At 41.8% G+C, this 20058-nt stretch overlaps 1 protein-coding gene across 2 annotated transcripts in view; it reads right to left on the bottom strand.

The window, feature by feature from the left end:
* TSHZ2 (teashirt zinc finger homeobox 2) overlaps positions 1-19786 on the bottom strand; it is a 533490-nt gene extending 513704 nt beyond the window's left edge. For both annotated transcript variants that reach the window (XM_014343095.4, XM_014343094.4), the window contains exon 1: positions 18236-19786. In XM_014343095.4, coding sequence (XP_014198581.2) covers positions 18236-18275 — 40 coding nt within the window. In that variant the 5' untranslated portion in view covers positions 18276-19786. The remainder of the gene's footprint in view (positions 1-18235) is intronic.
* Between the last annotated feature and the right edge of the window lie 272 nt (positions 19787-20058).

The raw sequence follows: 20058 nt of genomic DNA, 5'->3' as shown, positions 1-20058 counted from the left end.
TCCCCCCACAACACACACTAATACCCACAAAATACATAATCCACACAAAATCATGCATCAGAAAAGCTTTCACACTCTCTCCCCCCACAACACACACTAATACCCACAACATACATAATCCACACAAAATCATACATCAGAAAAGCTTTCACACTCTCTTCTCCTACAACACACACACTAATACCCACAACATACATAATCCACACAAAATCATGCATCAGAAAAGCTTTCACACTCTCTCCTCCCACAACACACACTAATACCCACAACATACATAATCCACACAAAATCATACATCAGAAAAGCTTTCACACTCTCTTCTCCTACAACACACACACTAATACCCACAACATACATAATCCACACAAAATCATGCATCAGAAAAGCTTTCACACTCTCTCCCCCCACAACACACACAATAATACCCACAATATACATAATCCACACAAAATCATGCATCAGAAAAGCTTTTCATGCTCTCTTCCCCTGCCACAACACACACACTAATACCCACAACATACATCAAACATGTTCAATCACAACACACATAATATACATGTATTCACAACTCACACACACAATAAAAGAGACCTACAGCAGAAATACACAATCAAAATATACATACAGTGTAACCAAGTCATGCTGGGTAAAATATACACACAGTGTTCTCAATACGCAGAGGTAATAGACCCAACACACACACACACACATCCCTGTTCTAAGGATGATGTTGGTCTTGGTTAGGAAAAGCATATTGTACCACATGGACCTTCTAAACATTGGAGTTCTGTCTTATTTATTTCTACCCCCTGGACCTACCAGTGAGCTTCAATATATGTTTGCTAAACTGCATTAAACTTCAGTTTAACTGCTTAAAGTGTTAAATTGCGGGATTGACTGTTGTTAACAATTCATCTTGTAACACAAAATCCGGGGGGCTCTTCCTTCCCTGACCCGACCCCATCCACACACCTGTAACACTCCAGGAGCTCGGCATCTCTAAAGCCATAGCTGGCCAGCTCTGAAGCTTGATCTATTACAAACACTGAGGACAAGTGTGATTTCTTTTCTGTTGTTCATGCTTTTCTTTTTACTTCTCCCTGTTCCCCACCCCACCCCACCCCAAGGCAGCTACTCAGTTTTCTTAACACACTTATTATTGGGATTATTGATATATTTTATTTACGTTCAGCGTACTTAAGCCAAGCAGGCATTTTTCAAGTGCCTAGTATGTCCAAATGTTTTGGTTAGAGGGGTAGACATCTTTGGTTAGAGGGGTAGACATTTTTCATTAGAGGGGTAGACATCTCAGTGAAGTTACAAAAAATATTCAAATTATAAAATATTAGCTGTTTCAATAATGTTTATTTTTTCCCCAAATGATTTTCTTACTACATCCAGTAAATTTTTCATAACTGTTCTTCTCCACATAAATTACTTATGTGAAGATTGTAAAAATTACCACCAATATTCAATACAGGATTTTGTGCAATGGTGAAAAATTTAAAACATGCTAAATGTCTATTAACAGAGGAACCGATAAATGAATACAAATGAACATTCTTATGATGGAATATTACAAAGCACATAAAGAGAAATTAGTTATATATATATAATTAGTATGTATATATATTAAAACCTATCATCTCTCTTTTTCTTTTTTCTACCTATCTATTTACTTGGTTAGAGTCCAAACATAAAGTAAAAAAAAAAAAGGAAAAAAAATTACAAAATATAGCGTGAAACTATTTACACAATCTTTTAAAAACATATACGAAAGAATAATAATGCTTCTAACAACATATACATGCATGTAAAACTATAAATAATGGAAGATACGCACACTAGATTTTAAATAGTGCCTGTCTCTAGGGAGAGACTGAGAAAGGAAATAATAACTAAAATTTGTTGAATTCTTATTATGCGCCAAGCATTGTTCTGAGTATGTAATAAGTATCACCTTTTTAACTTCTCATAATAGTGCATGGAAGTAAGAACTCTCCTTATGCCTATTTTACAGGAGTGAGGCACAGAGATTTTAAGCTGGTTGTTCAAAGAGTCCTTAACTATTTGTAAAGCTTAATTATTTTATATCTGAAATTGATTGATCAAGTGAAATAAGCTCATTTTATTTTTTTAACAGTTCTTTCTTCTATTCCATCTGACTGACTTCCCACCCAATACTAACAAAGAAAACATTAATGTTAAAGACAATAAAACAGGATGATCATTTCATTCCATTTCTTATTAGATTAACCTCAAATCAGATGGCAAGGCAGTTTGCCAAACTTTGTATTAACACAATGGGTTGTTTTAAAATGTGACTCACTAAAAAGGAAATAAATAAACAAAAATGTTAAAAAAAAACATCACCAATAATAACTAAAAACAATTGATTTTTTTTGTTGTTGCAAGACAGAGTCTATCATGATTTCTGGTGTAGACAACATTCTCCATCTCAGATAGGATCCCTTGAGTTTCATGATCACCTTTCTTATCCTATTATTTGGAGTACTCATTTAAGAGTCACCTACAGTTAAGGTGACTCTTAAATACAAATACAAGACATCTTTTAGACATCTTGACCATAAACCTGTGAGGGCAGATTTTCATTTGCTAAAATAAATAACAGGGCAGTGTCGTTGCATGCGTTCCATATTTTTTGATGGCCAGGAAGAGTCCTGGAGCCTACAAGAGATTTATGAGGAACAGATGAGCAGCGTCTGACTTAAGGCCACATCCTCAAAGATGCTGTGGAGTGGGTGAGCACGATTCTTACTGAGACACCCCAGATGGACTGTGTTGGGGGTTTTCATGATTTTTTTCTACTTTTGTTTAGTGAAACAGGAATGGATTTACGAAAATGCCATCATGGGTAGCATAAGAGATTTCAAAAGTCTTTATTCTTTTTCTTCATAGGCTCAAGTTTTAAAGATGGTGTTTGGGGATTTAAATAGGGATGATCTTTTTTTTTTTTTCTACAACACAATTGACTTACTTCAACCTGGGGAAACACTAAATTTCAGTTCATGGCCTTGGCCTCCATGTATCTATACTATATTGTGGAAGTTTATTTATGTGAGTCTGTGCTGTTAAGCATGAAATACTACGAGAAGCAACAAAGCATAGTGTCTGAGAGCTTGGACTCTGATAGGCGGGCCTGGGCTTCAGTATCCTATCTAAAAGCTTGTCATCATCTTAGTCAAGCTCCTTGAAATTTCCAAAACTTATGTTTCCATATCTATTCAATTGGCCAATAATCATAGCCAGCTTACAGGATGTCTCGGGGAGAGATTGTATATAAACAACCTGAATGTAGCCGGTGCTTGGTAAATGTTAGGTACAAGCTTAGTCCTTTTGGCTTAGTTGTTATATGGGTCAAGAAATGGTAACCATTAAGGCGATGACAGTTAGTGTCATGTTCATCATTAGCACCATCATCGTTTTTATCACATTCACCCATGGATCACCGGTACTACATAGAAAGGGCTTGGAAGTCTGATTCAGGAAAGGAAATCAGGAAAGAACAAAGGAAATCAAGGAAGAATAAAAAAGAAGAGAAGTCATTGAAAAAGTATGAAAAAATATGAAACAGATAACAAGAAAGTAGAGGAGATTCCAAAAAATACAACCCAGGTTTTCTGCCCTCATTCTATAGAGTCTTGAGAATTGTAGGGTGTAAGAAATAAAGAATCAAGTCTGAGAGATCCCTTTTGCTTCTTTCTTGTCTCACTGATCTGGAACCCAGGTTGCCAGCTGGCTCCCAAGCAGACAAAGCCCTCTTAAATTATTTTCTGGATTGCTTGTCTTTCTCCTTCTTAATTGAAGACTTTTCTGGGCTCTGTTTCATGCTGAGACCGGGTAGACAAATGCGTAAATGCATGCATTTCCTCGCTGTAACACAATAGAGAGCCTTCTTATATTTTTTTCTGTTCACTAAAAGCCACAAGTGAAAATGGACCCCTCAAACAACTTTGAAACAACTTTTAAAATATAAGTGCTTTGGCATTTTGGGGGTAGGGGAGAGAGAGAGAGGAGAGAGAGAAGAGAGAGAGGGAGAAAGAGAGAGAGAGGGAAAGAGAGAGAGAGAGGAGAGAGAAAGAGAGAGAGAGAGGAGAGAGAAAGAGTATAAAAAAAGGGAACTTATATAAATTTTATGTACTTTTTCCTGTTATCCTGTAATTCAAATGGATTAATGGATATCTAATGTACAGATTCCTAGATTCATGGGCCTCATTCCCCTCCTATGGAATCAGAATCTCTAGGCTGTAGGTCTGGAATCTGCAAATTTGCATTTTAGCAACTTCTCCAAGTGATGAGTATACCAAATAAAGGTTGAGAACCACTCCTCTATTCTGGATGCAAAACCAGGAAATCATTCCCATTCCCTCCATATTTGCAAAATATTTGGGGGTGAGTAAAGATTTTCCTGAGCTTCCCGCTGATATCCTGGGAGAGGAGATTCCTTCAGATTTCCAAAGTTTTTGGAAGTTTTAATGAAAGCCTCTATCTTCTGGGGGTTTCTTGACAGCCCTTACTCACAGCTTCTTCTGCACCTTGCCCTGCCCTGGCATTGCAGTGTCCTCACATCATTCTACCCCCTCTTCACAGCTTGTGCAACATCTTCCCCTACATACACACACACACACACAAAACACACACACACACCACACACACACACAATTGATTTTTTAATATTTCTTTAAAACCATTCCTTCTTTTTTCTTGCCGTAATTTTATTTTAAAACAAAAATTTATGTCATAGTCAATGAAAAACCCATATCATTTGCCATACATTGATGGTAATCAGACAACAAAAGTCTAAGATTATTATTTCTTTTTTTTTTGAGACGGAGTTTCACTCTGTTGCCCAGGCTGGAGTGCAGTGGCGAGATCTCGGCTCACTTCAATCTCCGCCTCCTGGGTTCAAGCGATTCTCCTGGCTCAGCTTCCGGAGTAGCTGGGATTACAGAAATGCCCCACCACGCCTGGCTAATTTTTGTATTTTTAGTAGAGATGGGGTTTCATCATCTTGGCCAGGCTGGTCTCAAACCCCTGACCTCAGGTGATCTGCCACCTCGGCTTCCCATAGTGCTAGGATTACAGGCGTGAGCCACCATGCCCTGCCCTGAGATTATTATTTCATTTCTTTCTTTCTTTTTCTTTTTTTTTTTTGATGGATTCTTGCTCCATTGCCCAGGCTGGAGTGCAGTGGCATAATCTCGGCTCTCACTGCAACCTCCGCCTCCCGGGTTCAAGCAATTCTCCTGCTTCAGCCTCCTGAGTAGCTGGGTTTACAGGCATGTGCCACCACCACACCCGGCTAATTTTTTTTTTTTCTGTATTTTTAGTAGAGACGGGGTTTCACCATGTTGGTCAGGCTGGTCTCGAACTCCCAACCTCGTGATGCGCCTGCCTAGGACTCCCAAAGTGCTGGGATTACAGGCGTGAGCCACCGTGCCCGGCCATTATTTCATTTCTTTACTGGATATCTTTGCTTGCTAAAGTCTCTGAATCTGAGGTCTGCTCTTTCTGACAAACAAGGGTGAGAGGTGTTAAAAATAGGCTATTATCAAAGACTTTCTCTTGACTTACCAGAGGCATTGAAATGGTATGAAGAAGGGACATTACTTTCACTACATGACTCAATGCTACTTAATCTACCACTCATGGTAGGAAAATGCTTATTGGGATAACTCTGGCTTAAATAATGTTCAAGGTTGGGCTTGCTTCCTCATTAAAACTGCATAATTGGAGACGATGGTTTGAGTCAGTGCTCTCTAACCTTTCCCCGTAGAGACATGCTTTCGGCTCCTTGGGTTTTCTCATTTTAACTCCTAAGAACCACGTCACCATCATTCACTCCTTCAAATAATATTTATCGAGCATCGTCTATGTGCCAGGTCTTGTGGACATGAAAGCAATGAGACACAACATCTGCCCTTCAAAGTCCATAAGGTCAGAATCGTGGTGATGATTTTAAGAATTTAACATTTATTGAGCACTCGCTGTATGCAAAGCACCATTTGAAGTGCTTCACTGGTATTAATGCTTGACTTCTCCCAACTACCCAGAAGGGGGTTTTATTATCCCCATTCTACCAATAAGGAAATCAAGGCATGGAGAGAATTATTAACTTGTTAATAGAATGACTAAAATGTATTGACCACTTACCATGTATGCACCATTCACAATTTTCTTCATTGCAAGTACCACGGTGTTAAGCGTATTGTCTGGTTTATCTCAATTAATCCTCATAAAAAACCTATGAAATGAGTCCTTTTATTAGGTCTGTTTTGCTAATGAGAAAACAAAGTCTGGGAAAGCAAAGATGCCTGAGGTCACACCGAGATGAAATAATCTTTGGAGAGAAATTGAACCCATGCCTGTCTGTCAGACTCCAAGATCCATCCTCTTGCCTAGTGACTGAGTTGTCTAATCGGGGTGGAGAAATATGTGAAGAAGCCATTCCAGGACTCCAGGAAATATGCGTGGAAAAGTGTGGCCTCTTTCCCTGTACGGTCAGTTCTAGAATGTAGGCAGCTCCCAACACTTTTATTGGTTTCCACTTTGGCTCAGAGAACGATAGACTGACAATTTGCAGTAAGACCCTTACATATAACTGGAGGAGAAAAATAGAAGACAGAATTAGAGAAAATATTCATGGCTAACCTAGTCTGATTTCTCCTGGACAGCTTTCAGTAGACGCCTCTTTTTCACTAGCACCCTGCCTGCAAACTTGTGGTCTCTCCCCGGACCACTGTCATGGCTCTTCCGCCATCGATCTGGTCCAAGTCAGCATAGCCTTTGACTGCATTGATGTAGACGTCTCTTGAGTGGTTGGCCTGCTCGCAACCTGGGTCCCTGATAATTCGCAGGGCAGCCAGAGGAGCCTATCAAACCTAAGTCAGATCCTGACTCTGCTCCTGCACCCTCCGAGGCACCCCACCTCGGTGACAGCCCCAGCCCCTTGCTTGCTTATCCTTACCTCCCTGCTCACCCTCCCCGTCTGCTCCGGCCACCCAGCTTCCCAGCTGCTCCTCCTGTTCCTCCCAGTAGCTCTAGCCTCGGATTTTCAGCTGTGCCTGGCACTGTCTTCCTCCAGAGAGGTGCAGTTTTCTTCCAACCGCTTCACTCCAGACCCAGTATCACTTCCGCAGACGGGTACCTTTCCTGATCGTCTTATCCAAAACAGCCACTTCCTGTCATGCTCTAACCCTGCAAACACCCTCTGCCAACACCAGACCCTGACACATGGGACCGTCTGCTGGCTAGTCCCTGGTCTGTCCTCCGCACTCAATGTAAGCTCCAGGAAGGCAGGCACTTTGTCATTCGGATGCAAGGCTCCAGTTCCAGCGCCTCCTACAGCACCTGGTACACAGCCACAGCCGCCCTCCCAACATCACGCTTGTTCATAAAGGTCCTAAGGCAGGCAGCAGAATCTCCCCCCGTGCTCTCCAGGATCCCAAATCTCTTTGTCCTAAGATACATCTTAACAGGCAGCCAGCCAGCTTCCCTTCTTCCTGCTCTCAGGCACTTATCTGGAGGTGACAATTAAAAAGTGAAGAAGGCGTTACCAGGAAACAGCCCGTAGCCTATTCCCATTAGCTTAACAACCCCTAAGCTTCGCCGTCTGGGGCCTGAGGGGATGAGCGCGGGTTCCCGTGGGGGAGGGACAGAGTTGCCAGGTCCTGGGGGTCTGGGAGCACCACTTGGAGAGCGTGCAGGGAGAGGCTGAACCTCAGGGTCAGAAATGAGGACCCTCCACCCCTTCCCCTCCATCCATGTTCTCAGCAAGCACTGTCTAGAAGATGAATGCACAATATTTACCGCACAAAGGGATATCACTGCTCTTCAATCGAAGGCACGTGATGTCACGATGCGCAAAATACAAGATTCAGACGAAAATCATCGTCTTTTGGTCATTAATATTTTCTCATTTGAAACATATTCTAAGAACAGCTAGGATTTGCAATTGGTCCAGAGGTCTGCTAAAAGTTTTAGACCTATGAAAGAGATCCTTATACTTGAAAGTAATTAATTAGTATACAAAGCAATATATGAATGAAAGCATTCATTTCTTTACAGTTTCATTTATTCATTCATCAGGAAATATTTGGTTACTGCCTAAACGGTGCCAAGGACTAACTCAGGTGCCTAGATTTCTCTCAGAATTCCTGCAGAAAAGAAAACACAATTAAGTGCAAGAATAAAAAACATTCATTTGTGAGGAAGATCCCATGTAAATACTGGGCCCGCACCAAGAGTTTTATATGTGTCACATAATCTAATTATCACAAGTAAAATGTGAGGTGAGCAAAATTCTTATCCCCATCTGACAGATGAAAACGCTGAGGTGCAATGAGGTGAGGAAACTTGCTTCTGAGTGCACAGCTGGCTGCAGTTGGACCCCAGGTCAGCTTGACTCTTAACAACGCCTTTCCACAGCCTCGCCATGTCATCCATCACAGCACCAATCTCTCTATGAAGGCTGGGAATGTGTTTTTATCTCCAGCTGCCACCTCTATCATCCTAAGCATCCTACTCACCATCACTAGGGGCTGGGTAAGTAGACGGAGAGAGCAAACATGCCCAAGTCCATCATCACTTTTGAAATACAAACAGGACCTATGTTCAACTAATAACAAATCAGATCACATCACCTCCTTAGGCCTTTGGCACTTCCTCCTTCCTCTGCCTGGACTGCTTCTCCCAGCCCTGTGCTTGGCTAGTCTCTCACTTTTTTCTCAGGTCTGATCAAATCACCACTGGAGAAATAGCTCCCCTGACCACTCTATATAACATGGCAACCCTCCACCATTCTCTACCTCATGAAGCCAGATTTATTCTTATGAAATGCAATTAGGACTATTCAATATTGTGTTATATATTTATTTGTTTGTTAGCTTTTTAGGCTAGCCCACAAGAATATTAGCTGTGTGAGGGCAGGGGCATCTCTATTCTTGTCTACTGTTATTTTTGCAGCACCTAGAACAATACCTGGCACATAATAGATGCACAGCCAATATTTGTTGAACAAATGAATGCATGTACGGACATATGAAAGAACATCCCATAAAGAGACAACTTCAGATGACAGGAGTTGGCCTGAAGATTCTATCTGGAGATGCCGCTAAAGGCAGCATCCTCCGTCTAGGCTCTCAATTTACCCCCATAGCTTTAGACATCACAATAGACACAGGGGGAGAATAATGAGACTGAGGGTTCTTCCTTGGGTCCTTCCTGGCAACTCGCTATGACTATTCTAGATAAACGATCATAATAAATTAAATGCATGGACCTTGGAAGCAGGAAGAGCTGAGTTTAAAACTCAGCTTGGCCACCACACGAACTTGAATGAGTTATCCTGCAACTTACTCAGATTCTCATCAGTAAAACAGGGATTATACTCAAAAGTTATAAGGAACAGGACTTAGCCCAGATGTCCCCTCCTCTGAGAGGTCTCCCCTGACCATCTACATCTCTGTTGTCCCAACTCCTGCTCTCATAATTTTGCTTTTATAAAGCTATTGTCATCATGAAGCTTTTTTTCTATACTGAAATTATCTTTTCCTTTATAAATTTATTTGTATATTCTCTAGCTTCCCCCAATTGGAGGGCAAGATCCCCAGGGATCATCCCCATCCTATTCACCTCCAGGTCCAGGTAGTAGAACAGCATCTGATACATAGTAGGAACTCAAGAAATAACTGCCGTGTAAACGAATAAATGTAAACATATAAAGCACGTGGTATGTAAAAAGCACTTGTTTAGTGGCAGATATCATTGTTACCATTGTTATCGTTGTTGGTGGTGCTATAAATTCTATTTCTTGGGAAAGAAACTTTTTTTGAGCTGGTGCTGGACTCCAAACAGCCCAGAATGAGTCTGCCTCAGGAGAAGAGGCTAAAACACTGCTTAGCCATTGTGTTTCCAGGCTTACAAATCAAAATGCATCCATATCTGGTTTCTTTCAAGCCCTGGACCCCTTGTTCTATGATAATTGGTAAGTTGCTTGTTTCCCAGTTAATATAAATTTTCCATAGTCTGGTTATTCAGGGTAAAGACACACTATTCCCTCGTATCCCTGTGGTGCCTAACAGTTTCAGCACACTTTCTCAGCCCTCCTCTGACACAATCCTTTCCACACACCTGGAACATATATGATTGCCCCCATTTTATAGATTAGAAAGTGGAGGGCAGAGATTTGAGTAGCCTGCCCAAGTTTACATGGCCGAATAAGAATTAGACCTAGAGACTTGAACTTCAATCAGTCTGACTCCAAAAACTCACATTCTTATCCGGAGAGTAAGGTTTATCTCTAGAGCTTGCCCGGGGCTAAATAACTAGCATGGGGCAAGGCTGCAACCAGAACCCAAGTCACTTGCCCTTACTCCGCTGTTCCATCTACAGTCTCAAATCTAATCCCAAGGGGGAAAACAAGAAGAAGCACTCAGCAGTGTACCCAACTTTCTAATAAAGGAAAATAGCCAAAGGCAATTCTGATATAAAACGCATTTATGGCTTTTCATTTTGGCATTTCTTCTGTACCAAATGGTACCATGCGCATAGAATAGATTTGACTCTTCTCTACAGCATCATCTTGGCCCAGAAGCTATTCATATCTCTCTGGGGTATAAAAGAGAGGCTCCTAAATACATAAAAAAAGTTCCAAGGATCTGATAAATTGAAGTGATTTAAAGTAAGCCCTGTGCAGTTTATACAGAGATATTTATATGCCGCTGCTCTCACTTACGCAAGCCATTTTTCCCCTATAGAAGACCTTGACCCTCTGTCTCATTTTTGTATCTCCCATGTCACCAGGTTTCACGGATTTTTCATGATCCGGTAAAGCATTACAGAAGTTTCTTTCAAATTCATTACAAATAGAATGGCTGCTGCCAACTCTGTTTTTATCTCATTCTGCCCTTCGTAACTATTTTCATTAAAAGCAATAACTGTATTCTACCCACCTTAATATCTAAACTATATAATTTCCATAGAAATGGCTTAGATGTGGCTTTAAGAAGAAAGCTCAGGGGTGATTTTAGAGTATTCCTTCAGTTGTGAAAGCACTCAAGTAATTAAGACCAGTGATCTTAATTTTTATACTAACAGAAACTGCAGAATGCTGGCCCTTTTTTTTTTTTTTAAACCCACCTTAGTGTCTAGCAGTGTTGCGGAAACATGAGGACTTTCCTTAATCATAAATGGACACTACAGCTTTTCAATTAAATTAGTCTTTGGAGAGAGATGCAAAAGAGCTAAAAAGCTCCTTAAAAAAATCTTCCCTGCTTCACCGCTTCTCATTTGCCAAGAAGAGATGTTTAGCTAAAATGCAATGCTGTTGTCTTCTTATCCTGCCGCAACAAAGTTCTCTTGATCTTGAACCCTGAGCTAGCTATCTTACAAAGATCCTTGAGGTTTTTCTTTTGGTTTGCATGCCCACATTTGGTTTTCTGAAACAATTTTTTAAAAAGGGTTGTGTAATATAGTGTCTTACATCTGTGTGTCCAGAGAGAGTTTCATTAGTCCCTGCTTCAGGCTGGGGTAGCAGGTAGAAGGATATTGAAATTGTTTTTTAAATGACACAGGTAGAAAGAGAGTTCTCATTTAGATGAGCAGAATTCAAGACAAACGCTTTCAAATATGATACAGGTATTTCTTCCCCCCATGTAATTTATCTAAGCTCATTATCTCTAAAAGTTTTGCATTGTGCATTTTCCTGTTGTTATGCGTAGCTAAATAATACTGATATACTAATAATAGGATTATCTTGCTGTGCCTCCTGAATTTTAATTTCTAAAATTGTAAATAATTTTAGCATGACTTTAGCATCCCAGAGTATTTGAGGGTGCCCAGAGGATGTCTTTTTCTACAGGGGAAACGTAAAAAATTGAGGGAGGCAACAACTGAAAATTCCAAATGGCCATTTTAATGACTTTCAAATGCCTCCAAATTATTGAATCATTTCATTCATGGAGTTTGCTTTGGAAACAAATATATCAGCAATTCCCACTCGCATCTCAGATTTCTCTTCTGTGTCTCTGTGTATGTATATAATGTCTTTGAACGGACCTCAGTCTGATACCCTCGGACAAAATAATTTCTCGGACAAAATGAGCAATATGGATACGGCCACACTGCTGGAGACGCTCCCCATTCATGTGCAAGTTAAAGTTGAAACTATGTGTTTGCAGAGGTGCTTTCTCATTAGTTTGCAGACCTAGACTAGCAGTGAACCGTTGGGCTCTGAAGTCTCTAATTTTTATTACAATGTCTTAAAATCTGATGTATCTTGAAATCCACTTTAAATGCTATCTCTAAACGTTCTTCTCAGAAAAAGTTCCCAAAACAAGTGAATGAAAGGTCAGTAGGAGGAAAAAAAAAAAAGAAATTATAAATCCAATGAAAATAGTGTTACATGTTAGAGGCATGTAAATAGATGGTGTTTTTTTCTTACTGTAATATTCAGGTAAGCAAGCAAGCACTCTCTACTTTCTTATGTGGTTAGAATGACTAAATTCCTCTATAATCGAAGAGCTGCTTGCCAAAGATCACCCTAAGGAATGTGAGAATTTCTAACTTTAAATGGAACTTGTAAAACTTAAAAAAAAAAAATTGAAAATACCAATTGTTACAAATTACTGAAAAATGAATGTAAAAACCTATTCTGGGGTAAGCAGACTCTATAAAGATAGAAGGATAAGCTCTCCCTGATTACAGACTACAGTAAAAGATAGTCTGTATTTATCACAACATTAGAAAATTAAAATAAATTTCTCTCAAAGAAATAAAAACATAGAAGTGTTCTCAACTTGTGAAGCAATAAAATTATTTGTGCGCCAGGCTTCTTTTAATACCACTGTGATTTTTTTAATAAAAGTCGTTCAGTTTGATTGTAATTAAATATGTAATGAAAAACCACTGCTTCAGGGAAGCGATGCAAGACACTCTTTAGCTGTTAGTTTAATGTATTTCCAACCGACTTTGCATCAAACGAAAATGATACTCCGTGTATGCCTGGTCTTAATATAGAATTTGTTCGGCAATTTCTGTGTTTTTTTAAAGGGGACCTGGGTAGAAGCAGGCATTGCCTTCGAAATAGTGGCTGAGTCTTCCCAGACCATGACATTCCCAAATAAAATTGATAGTATAAATACAGTGATGGAAGGGAAGGTCGACTTTGGACATTTACCTCGTGTCAGCTAATTACAGGCATAGCACAAACGTGACCAGGGCCTAGGTTTTCTTCTTGGTTGACTCGATAAGCTCAGCTGCAGTGATGAACAGTGAGGCATCATTTCAATGGCTTTAAAAAATGCCAGGCTCAGTCTGTGCCCCCACCCCCATGACCAAAACCCATTCAATGGACAGCACAATTCCCAAGGCCCTGGGAAAAGAAACAGATCAACTCAGGTATTATCCTTTGGAGTAATTCCGTCAAATGAATGAGAAATCAGCTGGGATGAAATGAAAGCATAAACCTCCGTTGGAGACTATGACAAAAGTCAAGCTGCTTCAGGGACAGACCTCCTAAAAATACTTGGGAGGTATTTCTTGGGTGTTAAGCATTCCCAAAGTGTAGCAGTAGAATGGGCAACTGGGAGATAAAGAAATGTAAAGTGGAAGAAAAAAATGTAGACTGTTTCTGAGGAATGTTCCTCCCCTCCCCAAAAGTAATCTTCAACATCCAAACTCTTAAGCCTCAGAGAAGATTTTCATTGTCAAGAAGTTTCCCGGAGCCCCTGCTCCCTTACAGAGTTTCCACTAAACTCTCTGTCACTTGTAATCTGCTGATTAGGGTTAACGTATTGTGTCCTGATATGGCAGATTAAAAATGAAATCAATAAATGCCTAAAACAAATGGGCTTTTGAGATGTCCTATTCAGTCTGAGTCTTTAAGGGTGAGGTGAGAGGTGGAAGAAGGAAATCAAGACGGGGGTGGGAAAAGGACCACTTAAGCAATCAATTTCCGTCCAAAATGTTGTGTGGACCAAGCGATTTCAAGGTATCTATCCTTCCTTTTTCAGATATCTGCCTTAAGTAACAAGAATGGCCAAAAGAGTTTGTGCTGCTGAGACCCTTTGGGCTTTGTTGTGTCCATGTGTGTGTGTGTGTGTGTGTGTGTGTGTGTGTGTATTTTTCCATTCATTTGTTAAAAACATACTTTTGGGCAAGTGAAGGAATCCATCGCGAGTGATATTTAAATATTCAAGATGTGAACTTGTCTTTCTGAAGGATGTTTAAACAAAGTGAGGGAGGAAGGGTCCCAAATCTATCCGATTCCTAGTCTCTTGAAAGCTGTCCCCCTTGACAGTAAATTAAAGGTAAACTTCGCCCTGAGCTGCCTGCCCCCTCCCTCCATCCTGTTGGTTGAGATTTCTGGGACCTCACCGGTTAATTCAGAGTCATCACTATCAAGAGGTGGAAAAGAGATCTCTGAGGTCATTTCTGCTCTGTTGCAGTGTTCAGAGTTGTCCCTGTTGACTATGTTTCCCATGTAAATAACCTGTGTTATTAAGGTGCAAATTGCAACTTTTAAGTAATGATTGCTAATAGTGTAATGTTTACTGCCACACAAGGACATTCATGAAAACAAAATCTGCATTATTCATCTCCATATTAAATAAACAAAATAAATTGAGGGAGCTGTTCTTTCTTGCAAGACTCTCTTCAGATCTGGTTGATCAGAAAGCCTCTAAGAGTCAGCAAGAGGGAAACATCTAATTGCTTTGGGTGGGCAGGGGCAGAATCCTATAACTTACATATATAAAAGATATATTCACAAGATGTGCTCACAAAAGATTGTGTGTTCTATTGCAGTTTGCTGTCATTAATATAAACGCAGTTCAGTATGGTGAAATAAAATACGTATTATTTATGTGTGCGCACAGAGGCTGAGATAGGCTGTAGAAAATCAAGAGTTAGATTCTAAGTCTACAATTTTAAATTTTTAACCACTCTGCATCCTGCAAAATGCAAACAAATCAAAACACCGTTCTGTTTTACTTTCCTGCCATTTTCTCTATCTCCCTTGAAATGCACAGAAGGGGAAAATGCTGGTACTGAATCCTGCAATATTTTCAGGTAATAGTGGATGTATTTTAATGGTGAGTGAAATATACATCCAAGGAAGCAAGCGTGCACACACAACACAAACCCCTGGGGTACTGTAGGCTGCTTTCTCAACTTTTTTTTTTCTTGCCCTAAGTAATAGTATGGTGGAATAGCATAGCTTAAGAAAGCCAGGAAGAATGACATTTCAGAGGGAAATACTCTGATTTAGCTGTTTCCTTAAAGAGAATTGTCCCCTCACATCCCTTCCCCCTGAAGGGGGAGGAACATAACAAATAAAGACTAAAATTCCTCATCACTTACAATATCATCTTGTTTATTCTGTTTAGATACCTGCTTTAGTAGAAAGTTCTGTAATTGATTCCTTGAAACATGGAACTTATAACTAATAATACAAAGGAATCAAATTGCCTGGAACAGTTCTTGGGAAAAAGAGCGCTCCGGGAGAGCCTCAGCTCAGATCCACTCACAGGCTTTTTCTATCTCCCATTATTCATTAATCAAGCTAGAAATCAAGCTTTCAACATCAGTCCTTGGGTGTAATTACTTACAGTTGTGCATTGTGTTTAATTTTAAGCAGTGATAAAAGTTAGTATGGCCATAATCTTAGAACCCACCTTCTCCCCTTCCCTGGATGTTAACTGACTACAGAACCCCAAAGTGGCTAACTTTACTTGTGAATAACCACTTCAGCTGAAATAGAGTAGGGCATTGATGACCTTAGATGAACAGAAGAAACACTGCATGAAAAACTGTCTCCTCTATTAATATGTGAGCAAATAAATAAGGTAAGAGGGCCCTTACTGTGTACGAAATGAATCATCCTTTTTCAGCTTAAAAAGGGTTTCCGCTTCTGGTGAAAATAATAAGAATCATACAAAACAAACATACAAAGACAGTAGGAATATAATAGGCCAGAAAACTGAAACTATAGTTACAAGTTTCTAACACACACACACACACACACACCCACACACCCACACACACCAATAAACTAGCCAGCACCAACAGACACAGCTTAATGAAAAGGACCTAATTTAAATAATGTGATACAGTGTTATGTTACGTACACCTGGATCCTTATGGATCGGAGGATAATTATAATCAAAGTCGAGCAATTCTGAGCAATGCACTTTTTGTAATGAGCTTACTAAAGGAGACATGTCCAGTCATTCTGGTAATTTAAATTACTGCCTAGTTGTTGATAGTCTTTACCGGAACAACAAGAAAAAAAAGAGAGTAATTTTCAGGGCAGTATCACTTCTTGCTGGACCGTAGCCCAGGGTCCTCTTTCGGGACAACAATAAGGACGTTATCTCTAATAATGTAGCTACACTTAAACTTATGTTGCCAGAACTAGATGCAGCAGGCTCACTGTTCCTGGGTCTCAAAGGCCATTGAACACATCCACACGCTGTCAGATTGCAAAGCAGCCTAAGTTTTAGGAAATCAGTGAGTTAAATGCAGAAAGAGACAACGGTAGGAAAGAGACATTGTTTTCCAAAGAAGTAACTAGAGTTGAAAAAAGAAAACCTCACTGATGAGGCAAGTTCCAAATACATACCTCACTAAAAATATTTTAATTATTTTGCTTTTAGGGAAACGATCAGAAAATATATGAATCCACGCTTTATCAATATTTCTGCATGCCACTCGAACCAACTTACAAATAGGGAAGCAATTCTGTGCTCAGAAGGAACGATAATTGTGGATATTTTGAAACGCTCAGGCGAGGAAGGAGGATGAGCTTGGTGGCTCAACACAGTCAGACAAGGGATGCCCACTCTCCTCAGATTCCTAACTAACTTTGGATTTGTTCTAAGGGTGACTTTGCAAAGTTTATGAAAGTGTTCCACCAAACTTCTCCCTATGTTTTGCTAGAGTTGGAACAGAATGAAATGTGGAGGTGGGCCTGCAGAGGACCAGTCTTACCTAATGTTGCCTAAATCAAGAGGGTAAAGACAGAGAGAGAGGAAAAAACAACTAAACTTAAGCTTTTTGCGAAAGCCCTGATTCAACTAAAGGACACAAAGAAATAAAAACGCCCACATTAAAAGCCAAACAAGATAATAATTGTGCATGTCTGGCTCTGAATATAGAGGGCAAGGTTTGCGTCACTGGCACTCTGAGTTACCATGGTGAGTGATTTATTGATATATATCAAGAATGAATAGATCAAAGGCAGCGAGATGACAGGTGATCAATCAAATGTCAAATCAAAACTAGCAATCAAGTGGAAAGCTGATTTTTCAGTGGGTGGGTCTGGCAGAAGAAAAATGAACTTTCATATTACATTTCCGAGAAACAAAACCCCAGCATACTATTAAAAAAGCAATTAAGCAACCCAAAAGAAAAAAAAAAACTTTAGAAGGTCTATTGTACTGATCCATTAACCTGTTCTTATCTTTTTTAGGGGGCAGTAAGGATTCAGATGGGATAGTTCTTACAGTACGAATCATTTCACAAAGTTTGCAACTCTCTAGGCAAAGAAAATCCAGAGCTGTTTAAATTTCTATGGGGAATTTCCCCCCTACAACCCTTTTTGGTTTTTTTAAAGAGTAGGGAAATTGTTAATTACATTTCCAAATATGGATCCTTTTAGAAAATATATGCAAAGAGTCATCCATTTCCTGGGGGCATTTTGTCCACCTTGGTGATCAACGCTAAACTCCTCTTGCTGGCCCCAAAGCCTGCCTGCAGCCCGAGTGTTAGGTATGCCTCACACTTCAGCGCCCCAAGCCCCAGTGAGAGGAGACGCTATCCCTGGAGGCCAAAAGCCACTGGCACTGATCACGCAGAGGGATGCAGGGGTGGAGGGGCTGTCTCCCTACTCCGCACCCCAAATCTTCAATCCGACTTTGGCCCGAGAGGCAAGAAACAGACTGGGAGAAAGTTAGGGGTGGGGTAGAGGGTGGAGGAAAGAAAGTTTAAGGAGGAAAGGCTTGGTGGGATAGCTCACCCCAACCCAACCGGAGCTTGGAAGGGGAGGATTTGGGAGACCAGAGAAGGCGAGAGAGGACGGGGTTATTAGAAGGGCACCCGGCGCAAACTCCCCCGAAAGCTTAAGTGGGTGGTGCCCCCGGGCACCCAGGGGCAAGGAGGGCGGGCGAGGAGCTCGGCGCACAGGGCAGCCCCGAAGCGGAGCCGTTTCTCTTACCTGCCGCCCGCTTGGGTGCCTGCTGTTTTCTCCTCGGCATCCTCTACTTCGCTCCAGTCCCACTTCTGGCGCCCCAGCCCGGAGCCGCGCGCTGGGGCCCGCTGTCTCTCTGGCCTCTCTGGGTCTCCTCCGCCTCTTGCCCGGTGGCTCCTAGGACGTCACTCGGCCTCTGTCCCCCTGACGATCCCCCCTGCAACTCCTCCACCACGGGCCAGAGACCCCCCTCTCTGGGTGGCAGACACGGGTGGCTTGTGCCGGCTGCTTTGAAGTAGAGGTTGGTTCTGCCTTGTTTGTTTGTTTGTTTATTTTGAATTTTTTTTTTCCTCTCTCTTTTTTGTTTTTGCTTTTGGAATTTTTTTGGTTTTGTTTTTGCGTTTTTTTTTTTTGGTGACTGTTGAGACACTTGATTTCTTTATTAAACATCCAAGCCCGGGTTCGGATGGAAGGGACGAGGGGCGCACACGCGCCACACGCACACTCGCGCGTAAAGATAAGGAAAAAAAAAAGGCAATCCTGGGAAGGTAGTGGGTTTCTTCTTTTTCTTCTTCTTCCTTCTCCTCTTTCCCTCCTCCTCCTCCTCCTCCTCCTCCTCCACCTCCTCCACCTCCTCCTTCTTCTCTTCCTCCTCCTCCTCCTCCTCCTCGCCGATCTCTATGGCGGATTCGTGCCGGGGGGAGAGCGATCACTCACTGTAGGTTTGTGGCTGCTGTCAGATCCCCGTCTGTGAGTGATATGCGAGAGGACAGGAGCGGGTTTTGGAAAGACAGAAAATCTGGAATTCACTCACTCACACACACACACAGACACACACACAGACACTCACACACGCACTCACACGCGCACGCACCCCCGCTTCCTCGCACACACACACTCACACCCCCCACATATGCACACACACACAAACACACACACACACCCTCGCACACACACACAAGACAGGGCGAGGCGATGCCAGCAAACATCGATCCCGCTGAACAAACTGAACATTAACAAACTCCTCCTCCTCCTCCTCTCCCCGCGACCTGATGACAGGGAGAAATTTACTCCCCAGCCGCAGAGCGCCAGGCAGCGGGAGCCTATTAAAGGGACAGCGTCCCGCAGGGGAGAGGGGCTGGGGGCGGGGGCCCCGGCGCGCCGGCCCAGGCCCCTCTGTGCGCCCTCTCCGCCGGGGCGAGGGCGTGCCCACCGGGCGCGGGGACACCCCTCCGGGAGGCGGAAGGGGCGGGGGCGGGAGGAAAGGAGGTGAGGAGGGAAGGGGTGCGGGAGAAAAGGAGGCAGGGTGATGATGGCTGAACTCTGAAGCTGGGAGGCTGTGGAGGGAGATTCAGGGGGGCCAGGTTGGCTGACCAGCAGGGACCATGCACAATCTTAGGAGAGGGAGAACTTAGGTTTGCTCGGGGCTGGGAAGGGGGAGGGGACCTTATCCAGTGAGGATCTCCATCCTGTAAGTCTTAACCTGCCCCCACCAAAATGTGCTCCCCACGACCCCTTCAATTTAGTGCCCTTGTCCCTCCCACCTTCTCGCTAATCAATGGGTGGTCACAAAAACAAAAATCTCCCTTCTGTCTACTTTAAGGTCTAATCATATACTCCTCTTTTTGTTTCCTTTGAAGAATGTTTATTGAGCATCTACTATGTGCCTATTCTGGAGACACAGAGGCCACAGAGAAAGGGAAGGTGGTGGCCATGTTGGTATTTATATTCTAATGGGGGAGTGCAGACAAGTGCCCCCCAGCTATCCAATCTTTGCTTAAATGTCCCCTTTTCCCAAAGGTCTACCTCACCTAAAATACACACACACACACACACACACACTCCCTGCC

The sequence above is a fragment of the Pan paniscus genome, chromosome 21, assembly GCF_029289425.2.
Source record: "Pan paniscus chromosome 21, NHGRI_mPanPan1-v2.0_pri, whole genome shotgun sequence".
NCBI classification, from domain to species: domain Eukaryota; kingdom Metazoa; phylum Chordata; class Mammalia; order Primates; family Hominidae; genus Pan; species Pan paniscus.
Note: the sequence above shows the minus strand (reverse complement) of the source record. Positions and strands in the feature narration are given on the sequence as shown.